Source organism: Coffea arabica, chromosome 1e (assembly GCF_036785885.1).
Source record: "Coffea arabica cultivar ET-39 chromosome 1e, Coffea Arabica ET-39 HiFi, whole genome shotgun sequence".
In the NCBI taxonomy this organism is placed as follows: domain Eukaryota; kingdom Viridiplantae; phylum Streptophyta; class Magnoliopsida; order Gentianales; family Rubiaceae; genus Coffea; species Coffea arabica.
The window spans coordinates 40,460,111-40,470,941 of NC_092311.1; the positions used below are offsets into that span (position 1 = coordinate 40,460,111).

Consider the following 10,831-nt stretch of genomic DNA (forward strand, 5'->3'; position numbering starts at 1 on the left):
CCAAATCGGAGCTTTGTAGACTGAGATATGACCGAAATACTAACACCTGGTCAAACCCCTGTTTTCAACTTTGGACAGCAGTGTTGAATTTTGGTATTTCGACTTTTTGACTGAGTAATTGGCTGAATTGGATTCTGATGTCTTCATACCGAATTTAGATCTATTTCTTAGCTTCAAAATGGTATAAAAATCACCTCAATCCAATCTGTGTAGCTCCAGATATAGTTAAAATACCAAAACGTGTCAGAGTTGTTAAAGCTGACTTTTCTTGATCCAAATTGCATTTCTCCTTTTACACTTCATATTTTATTTTCACCACTTTAATCCATCTTCAATCATCCAAATATCTTTTCAATGCCCTTCATTTGATGATTGAATCATTAAACCTACAAAATATGAAGTTTTTACCATAAAAATCCATAAAATGCAATGTTTAGCTACTTTAACATAAAATGTAGTTTTTTACCAAAACCTTAGTTATTTTACTTACAAAACTAAATAATCAAACCAAAATTAACTAATAAAACACACTAAAAAAATACATAAAATATATTCTTATCACTTCTGATTCTAAACCATCCCACATATATGTGGATACATGATCCTCTTACTCGGTCATATAATACGGATTAGATACTCTATTTCTCAAAACAGATCGAATAAGATCTCATGGATTTTCAGATCAACGGATATGTTTTCCCACTCCAAAATTTAGATTCTCAAATCACCAAGATCCTAATAACTACTGTCGTGCCCCTTTTTTTTGGAAAAAATAAAATCCAAGCGTATTTAGGGTGTTAGAAAATGAATTGATTTGAAAAATGAGTTTCTTATTTTAGAGAATAAACAAAAGAAAAAGGATCTAAAATGGGACTTAAAAAGTGCGACGATTTTGGTCTAATATAATACTCTAAAAAGGGTTTTTAAGAAAAATAGGAGTCGCCACTTGGTATTAAGTTAAGATGTACCAAGTCACCTAAAAATGAATTTTTAAATAAAAAATAGAAAAAACCCTTTTAGACGATTCCAAGTTTTCAAAACACAAGAGAAAAGGGCTCGGGAGTCACAGTTGAAGAAAGGGAAGACAAGGATAAAATCCAAGACACCCTTTCAACCTAACCAAGGCCAATTGCGTGATTTAGTCGAAAATTTTCTTAATTTAACCTATAAAACTTATCACATTTAGATGTTACTTTATGGATGCAAACCTAGACCTAATGGATATCGGAATGGTCGAAATATCTTTTCAAAGTTTAATCGGTGCAAATCACATTAAATGTGATGCCAAAAATGATTCTTAGAAAAGGTCACGAATATGCAAACAGTGAAACTCGAAGAAAAGAAAAAATTATAATATATAAATATATGTGACCTAAAAAGAGGCATGCAACATAACGGGTACGGGGGATTAAGATTCGTGATTCAATTTTCCTTTTTATAGAGGAGATACGAGTTTGCTAAGGTTAAGAAACCATACTCGTACATTTCCCATATTTGAAGGGTACTCCCCTATCCTAGTCAAGCAAATGAACTAATCTATATCTAATTCCCTAAATGGAATACAAGTCTAAATATCATGCTTTGCACACATAGGGGTAAGGGGTATACATATAGAGGAAATATCATGCAAAATGGTAAAGATCCTAAAAGTAGAAAATATGCATGCAATGTAGTGATTGTCACGCAAGTATGTGATTCTAGTACGTGGACGGTCTAAAGAGTTTAGCATTTGACTAACCCATTTCTACAATTTTTCACTAGCGTTGGACTAGTGAAAAATCGGGGAGAATGGCCAGAACTAGCGTAGGACTAGTGTGGTGACGTCATGCATTTATTATAATTGAGTAAATCATATAAAACATAATTAAAGCAAGTAAACATATAATGTACATAGAACACATAACACATAAGCATAATTTCTAGATACAAAACCCTAATGAAAGTGAGTAAACACATAAGCACACAAGCATGCAAGCACCCAAGCAAATAAACGCAAATAAGAGCTTAACTATTATATTCAGGACCCTAACTACAATCTAAGGGGGAATTTTAAAAATAATAACCTAACAATTACATTTATCTAACTAAATACATTTTTAACAAAAATTAAAACCTATCTATTACATAAGCTAGTTAAACACATGTCTTGAGCACCTATCTATTACAACTTAGCATTTTAAAACCTCTCAAATGATCATCAAAATTAGATAAAACAAATGAAACTTAAAATAAATAAAAATGAATAATTAAAGGAAAAAAAAGTACTCAAAACATACAATTACACATTAAAAAAAACACAGTGAAGCACATAAAAGAATTTAAAATAATAAAAAAAGGTTACCTCCCTTGAAGTGGTGGTTATGTGGGGGTGAAATTTGTCCTACTTATGTTTCAAAATCAACAAAATGATCAAGGCACTAATTTAATTGTAAATAAATGGAAATAATCATGCAATCTAGCAATTAAAGAAGCAAAGTAACTTTTATTTAAGAAATCAAAACTATTAGGGACCTATTTACAAAAATTAAGAAATTTTTATTATCAAATTATAATTATTATAAAAATTAGGGGGTCACAATTAAAAAATAAAGTTTAGAGACCAACGTGTAATTAAATTAGGGACCTAATTGAAAGAAAACTAAAGTTTTTAGAGCCATAATATAATTACTAGAAAGTATAGGGACTAACTTGCAATTTGCGTTACCTGATTACTTGAGCAAACAGGCCTCTGGGCCATTTCTCTTATTTTTCGGGCCAAATCCTTCCAAGCCCAGCGAAAAGTTCAAGGAAAATGCACAGGCCAATCCATAATCTTACCCAAACAAAACCAACCAAAAAGGATTGGCTTTTACCTCCTAAGCCCAAGCCAAAACCCAAAAATGAACCAGATTTTTCTACCAAAATCCAACCAAATCAAACCATAACCCAAATGACTAACTATTTTACCAAAACCCAACAAAATAATAAATCAACTAAAACAAATTAAGGTTTAATTACACCCCAAATCACAGAAATAACCTACCCAATAAACCACTTAAAATATGAAAAAGATGATTAAAGTTAGAAGGGGGCAAAATTGATTAATTTCCTAGATTTTGGGCCATAGTGTAATTAAGCAAAAGTTTTAGGGCGGACTTGGAGCTGAAATTTGGGGGTACTGGAGATGTTTTTTGGAGAATTTTTCTTAACAAAGGTTACACTACTACAAGTGTAGATAGTGCAAATGACAAAAGAATGCCTAAAAGACTTAGACTCGGGTCGAATTTTGGTAGAAAATTTGACAGCTCTCAAGTTTCTCATCATAATTTTCTGCACTTTTTTTTCCTCCCTTAATTTTCTCTCCTTTTTTGCTGTTTTTTTTTTTTCCTTTGATCTCTCCGCCGCCCCATGCTCTCTTGTTGTCCTTTCTTGCATTTTGGAGCCTTTTATAGGCACAAAATCCACCCCCAAAACCTAGGATCAATGATGTAGATGAACTGAGTCTTAATTTGGGATTCCAATTACTCAAATGTGTGAACAATTTATTGGCAAATCTAAGCTGTATATTGTCTTTTTATCCTTTCTTGGCTATATCATCCCCATGAACAAGCCAAGGGTCTCCAGAAAATATGGCATATATAGACATATCATAAATGTGAATATTTCCCATAATGAATAAGTGAACAATATTATGTTAAGTGATGAGTAACTTTCCATATATATATATATATATGAATTCATACATCTATGTTTGAGATAACATAATACATAACATTTAGCATATTCCTTCACTGGTATTAATAATGATACTGGACATCATGGATTAGGCATTTGATAAATTTTTACAATCCATTCAAGATTGCAAAGTGATGCAACGCATCTCAATTGTCCGTCAAGCTCACTTCACCCCACCCTGCAATGCAATTTTGCAGTTAGGCACATTATGTATTTAATTAGAAAACATTGTAAAACTCAATATACAAATCAATCCTCCTCAAGAAGCATTCAACGAGATAACTAGGAAGGGCTGCAGTCGTCCCCCTAAGACTTTAGAAAGTTTTCAAATAAGTACCACTTGAAAGATCGTCAGTTTCCCCCACCAAATTGTAAAGATCATGTTTAAATTGTATTGATTATTGAATGATTTATACGTGATAATTTTTGCCGCTGCATTCATTTATGAAGACTATAACCATTTTCTTTTTTGGCTTTTCTATTTTCATGCACTCAAACCTGTAAACTCTGATGTCGAAATCTGTACAATATATAAAAACCTTATGAAGCACTTTTTTGTAGTTTCTTCTTTATGTTTTTTTCGTCATCTTGTTCAATTAAAAGTTTTTTTTTTCCGAAAATTTCATTACAGTAGAATTGTATGCCTAGAGCACTAGTGATTATAATGAAAATTATAGAGATTAAAGAGTGTGCAAGATAGAACATTACTTTGTGCAGTCGATGTTGCGAGAAATGTTGTATGGGAGATTAACACCACAGAGATGAGGGATTTGTGCAGCATTCTTGAGCTGACCATCAGTAGCACTCTGAGCAACAGATTTCAAGCAAGAACAAACACTCTGGCGATCAGTTTTAGTCTTAGCCAGGCTGAGTAGAGTCTGAATCCCACTGCAGCAAGCAGGTGCAACTTTTCCTCCAATCAGGACGAAGCTAAGGCATGGAAGCAGGTCGTTTTCAACAGTGTCACAGGAGATTTGTGCTTGCCCTCCATGGGAGAAACTCATGATAAGCATGGATACGAACATTACAAGAGTCCCTAGTTTGAGGAGTCCTGATGAATTAGCCATACTTGAGTTTGCCTTCAAAGTAAGAATGGTGAAGAAAGAAATTGATCTTTTCTTCTGGACCTGGATTTTTTCAGCAGTTTGAATACAATTTATAGAGGTGATTAGCCAATAGAATGTGATGCGTTGGGGTAAAAATTGTTTCCTTTTATACCACAGTGCAGATTGTAAAAATCATACAAGTCTATTTACAAGAATTTTAAGATTTTGAAAATTAAGAAGAACAAGTCAACCAGGTGCATGGCATCGAACTCTAAAAGGTCTAGGAGTTAGTATCAATGGTAAAGAAAGTTACAATTAATATACACTAGGGTTGTTATCACTTTACCCCCTTCAACTATATTACTACTATCAGTTTACTTCCTAACGTTATCTTTTAGTCACTTCACCCCCATTAGTAATTCAACTCAACATGTTAAAAAATTTTGGACAAAAATACCCTTTTATTCTATAGCATTACTATATTGTTATTATTACTTTATTCCTTTAAATTATAGTGATATAATCGCTTTAATTCCTAACATTATTTACTAATAAGATTGTCAAGAAGAAAAAAATTAATACTTTGACTTTTTTTCTTGATACTAAAGAGGAGAAGAGCCACTCTAAATTTTTTATTATTTTTATTATAGAAAGAGGAGGGTACTTTCTTCTAAGGTTTTTTAACTTGCTAAGTTAGTTTAATAGTGAGATAAATTGTCTAAAAAATAACTCTATGGGGTAAATTGACAATGAAACTATAGTTTATGGGGGTAAAGTGATAATAACTTTAAGGGCTAAATTTGTCTTTTTACTTTAATTAACAAACTCTGTTAAGTTTGACCGTTAGTTTTGGGGGTAAAGTGACTAAAAGATAACGTTAAGGGAGAAATTGATAGTTATATCAAACGTTAAGGGGGTAAAGTGATAATAACCCTATACACTAAAAATAATGAATCTGTAAACCAACAACCAATCTCTTCAAGCATTTAACCAGATGTAGATCTTCTTTCTTCTGGACTTAAAAATCGAATCTGGTAAAATAAATTCCTAAGTTGTTCAGTTTTTGTTCCATTAACCATTTTTTTTTTCTACAAATCCGGTCATATGACGATTTGATTTTTCAACTTTCCAAACAAATTTTTTATATTTATCGAGAGATTATTGGAGCAATACAGTCCAGTAACACAGTGCAATCAAATTGAAAATTTCTTTCTTGGAGAGAAAATTTTTTTCCATCTTTGCAAGGGAACCAAGATAATTTTTTTTTTTAGATCACGTTGCAACCTAACATGCTGCATTCATTTATGAAATTCAAATGTTATCTTATTCATTCTTTAAACTTTATTTCCACTTTTGATGGGTACTATGACTTTTTTGGCTGTCTGAATTTTCTTGAGGAACGAATCCATTGTTATCTGGAGATGTCATTGTGGCTATGTAGTATACTGGCCTCTCATATGTCTTGCTCAAAGGTTTTCTATTAAGCAACCATTGTAAAATCCATTATGTCTCACCCCATTATAATCTTTGTTTATTTGAAAAAAATGTTATGATTAAGTTTTAGTATTTCAATTTATTAGCTATATATTTATTTATCCTTTGGCTGTCCAAACATGTTTTGAATTCTTGTTTTGATGTATAAATTAAAAGAGCTGCATCTTTTGATTAATTGTTTAAGTTCTATGTATAGTAACTCAAATTGGTTAATTAACTTTCATCTGCACAGATGAAAAAGAATAAACGAATGAACAAAGATGATATCTGGCAAAAAGTTCCATTGAAGTATTATTCATTTTCTCTAAAGGTGCAAAGAACATAGTCCATATACAACATGGGATATCTATGCAATTGAAATTTATAACAAATTAGAAACCAAAAATCTTCTTTTACATTACATAAAGTCAAAGATACGTAATTAAAAAAGGACAAGGCCTTAGGACCTATTTACTTTAGAAAGAAAGTAAAAGTCGAGATATGAAAGTAGAATAAGAAATGTCTTACCATAGTGAGGAAAATTAAAAATAGAAAATTGTACATGTTTTGATGGAATTCTACAATTGAACAACGGTCCAACAGATTAAGTTATCAATTCAAAATATATTTCTTTGTTGTATGTAGAAATGGATCTTTTATGTCTTAACATAAGATAATAGTTATATCTAAAGGTGCAAAGAGCATAGTTAAAAAACAACATGGTATATCTATACAATTGATTTGTATACCAAATGAGAAACTAAATAGTAATTGTAAACCCAAAAAATTCCACAAAAAATAAGTCTTACAACTACAAGAATTTTCTAATAAAATACTAATTCCTACATAATAAAACTACCATAACAGGACTCAAATAAAATTACTAAAATCATAACTTGAATAAAACACTACAAAATAATAATATAGAAATTTCTATTTTTGAGTCATTACTAAAATCATAACTTGACTAAAACACTACTAAATAATAATATAGAAATTTCTATTTTTGAGTCATATATTTCAGACATAAATTGTATACACATTAATTTTTATGATTGAGCGACAATCCAACAAATTAAATACTTTAAAAGCTTATAAATTCACCTTGTAATGAAATCAAATACATACCACCAATCTGTGAATCAATTTTACATTGGTATTTTAGAAGTGAGAAGAAAATGAAGCGAATTTATTTCTTCGTTTTATTATACATGATGAATTTATGTGATGCCTCCAGCAAGAAGATTCAGTTCAGGAAAACGTTAAGCGGTTCAAACAAGATCCCTGTCAAGTCCATCAAGGTTATTCCTGCTAGTTTTGCTCTACTTTCTTACATTACTAATTGAAAAGTAAAGTATGCCGTCCACACTTTTAGGACTCACGTACATGACTAACTGGTGCATGATTGTTTTAAATGGCAGAGCCCTGATGGTGATATTATTGATTGTATCAACATTTATCATCAACCAGCGTTTGATCATCCTTTGCTCAAAAATCATACCATTTTGGTGAGACTTTCTATCCCACCCAAAAGCAAGAAAAGGGAAAAATCTCTACAAGTGCATGTGTATATTCAAATTTGTACACATAATTGTGTAAGTAATTAAAAGTAAAAATTTTATGTATTTTTGCACGTTGCAGATGAGGCCTAGTTTGCACCCTCAGAAAGGACCAATTGGTGAGGGTGAACTGTTCAAATCCAATGCTCATGGCCGAGAGGATAAAAAACCATTTGCTCAGTTATGGCAGCTGAGTGGGGAATGCCCTGAAGGAACTATTCCTATTACAAGGAACCAGAAAGCAAGAAATTTCAAGAGATATGCAAAGAAGAAGCACAAAAGCTTTTCCCAGCTTGATGACCCTTCTACTCACGAGGTACCATAAACAATTGGAAATTTCTTGTGTAGATAATGGCAATAAACTTAACCACTTATTGTACAAATTTTTAAGTGTTGATATGCATGGCAGAATCACTTGAAACATCTACATATAGTGCTTTTTTTTTCTTTTGCTAGAATTTTGTAGCAACACACATGCATGTTTACATAGGTTTATATATACTGTGTTCGTGCGCGACACACACATGCATGTTTACATAGGTTTAAGCGCACGCGCGCGCATACTTTTATATATATATATATATATATATATGTAGTGTTGGCAACTTTGTACAAGTAAATTCTTTTTACAAGAGGGTAATTTTTGAGGTTTTTGAGTTTATTTAAATCTTTCCCATTTTTAACTTATTTTATCGATTTCTCATTTTCTTTTTTCTGCAATTCTTTAGCATGCAGTTGCATCTGTCCAAAATAACGTGTATTTCGGAGCAAAGGCAACTATAAACGTTTGGCAACCCCAAGTTCAGACCAGTGGTGAATTTAGCTTGGCTCAAATATGGGTTCTTGCAGGTGCTAATTCATTTCTGAACAGCGTTGAAGCTGGTTGGATGGTACTTCTTCCCTATCATAAATAGTCAATCAGCAATTCAATTTGTTCTTCAACAATAAAAATATCTGGCCATGCATGTGCCTTGTACTTTGTTGTCTACTTATTTCAGTTGTTAATATTATAGGTAAGTCCAAGTCTATATGGAGATAACAACACAAGACTCTTCACTTTCTGGACAGTAAGTCACAAAATATCATCAATCCAATTGTTTATATAATATGCTTGCCCGAATCTAAGTTGCTACCAAAATTTGGTCATTGTAACAGAGAGATGGCTATCAATCCGTAGGGTGCTACAACTTGTTCTGCCCTGGCTTTGTTCAGACCAATACAACAATTGCATTGGGTGCCACCATTTCACCTGTTTCTACCTATCATGGTGCTCAATATGATATCATCCTATGTATCTTTAAGGTAATGACAAACAAATTGATTAAGATCCCAATATATTATGCAGAACATAGCCAAATGTTTTCTGTGATTTGAAAAACTTATATGATGGTAAAATTTTGTTAGGATCCAAAGCAAAATGTGTGGTGGCTACAATATGGGAATGACGGTGTAATTGGTTATTGGCCTGCTTCCTTATTTACAAGCCTCGCAGACAGTGCTTCACTAATTCAATGGGGTGGAGGGGTGGTAAATACTGCTCAAGGTGGGCAACACACCACAACTCAAATGGGCAGTGGCCATTTTTCTGAAGAACAAGCTGGAGGGGCAAGTTACTTCAAGAATCTTCAAGTAGTTGATCAATCCAACACTTTGGTCCCTCCTGGTGACATCACATCTACAGCTCAAAAGCCGAATTGCTACAACATAATACTTGCAAAGAATGATGATGCCGGAGATTTCTTTTTCTATGGTGGACCAGGAAGAAATCCTAATTGTCCATGACCAAAAGATGCAACTTGAGATTCTCCACACATTAGGCGAGGGGCAGAATCTTGATATGCATTTGATCATCTGAATACAGAAATTGATTACATTTCTTTAGGCATTAAATCAAATTTTAGAAGGCAAACGATGCCAAAGCAATGCACATATTCAGAAGCATGCAAGAAAAATCAAACTACACTACTCTATTATGTAACATCAAAAATCTGATCCATATTCCATGCCATGTAGAAATGCCAATTCTCTTTGATACTTTGCAACAACAGTCGACGGAAGGTCTTCGAACTTTGGCAAGGGATCGTCTCCTCACTTGGGATCCGACAAAAGTTTGCTTATGTGATATAAAACACAGGGATTTGAATGTAAATTAAATTTTCCTTTTCTCCTTTTTTTTTTTCTCTAGGAAGCCACAAAATAACAAGTACAGAAAAACTCAATAACTCATACTAGGTGGGCCAAAAACCCTCAAATATTGAGACTGATACTAAGACTAATTGGGTCACAGCCTTCAATTTCTTGAAGTAATTTTTCCTCACTGTTCTTCTTCTTCTTGACGCCATAAAGAATTTTACCTTTCTGCCTGAATTAACAACCTTCTTATTCTCAAGCTCCTTCTTCTCTTTCCAGGTCATAGACGCCTAAGACGTAAAATGAAACACCAAATAACGTCCATGATAAAAATGATAGAGACTAGGGAAATGAGAATTACCAATGGAGAACTAGATTGTTTCCTTTATTAATTTTTGATACTCAATTGTTCGGAATCCCTGATTCCAATATGGTTCAAGGAATTTTATTCAAACTGAACCATCAAATCCTGTCATCAAGTCTTAGTGAGGTGGTGATGTCCTTCAAAAACTAATAACCGCATGCAAATGTTCTTTCTTCTGGACTCCAAAATCGAATGTTATAAAATAAATTTCTAAATTGTTCAGTTTTTGTTGCATTAACCAGTTTTCTTTTCTCCATTTCCCGTCATATGATAATTGACTTTTTATATTTATCGAGAGATTTTTGGAGTAAATACACTCCAGTAACATATACATGAAGGATCCATTGCTATCAAATTGAAAATTTGTTCCTTAAAGTGAAAAATGATTCGTTATAACCAAAATCTTTTTTTTTCCACATCTTTACAGGGGAATGAAGATAATTTTTTTTTTTTTTTTTGCGATCACTTTGCAAGCTAACATGCTGCATTCATGTATGAGATTCAAATGTTAGCTTATTCATTCCATGTTCTATTATCAAATTAAA

General features: G+C 32.5%; 2 protein-coding genes across 2 annotated transcripts; one reads left to right on the forward strand and one right to left on the reverse strand.

Annotated features, from left to right (window-relative positions):
- Positions 1-4,418: 4,418 nt before the first annotated feature.
- Positions 4,419-4,781, reverse strand: LOC113740886 (non-specific lipid-transfer protein 1-like). Its single transcript, XM_027268403.1, has one exon. The coding sequence runs from the start codon at positions 4,779-4,781 to the stop codon at positions 4,419-4,421; it is 363 nt and encodes a 120-aa protein (XP_027124204.1).
- A 2,666-nt stretch (positions 4,782-7,447) lies between these two features.
- Positions 7,448-9,574, forward strand: LOC113740893 (protein neprosin-like). Its single transcript, XM_072071413.1, has 7 exons — positions 7,448-7,534; positions 7,655-7,741; positions 7,875-8,108; positions 8,521-8,682; positions 8,806-8,859; positions 8,948-9,094; positions 9,197-9,574. Exons 1-7 carry the CDS (start codon positions 7,448-7,450, stop codon positions 9,572-9,574), a joined length of 1,149 nt encoding a protein of 382 aa, XP_071927514.1.
- The last annotated feature ends 1,257 nt before the right edge of the window (positions 9,575-10,831 follow it).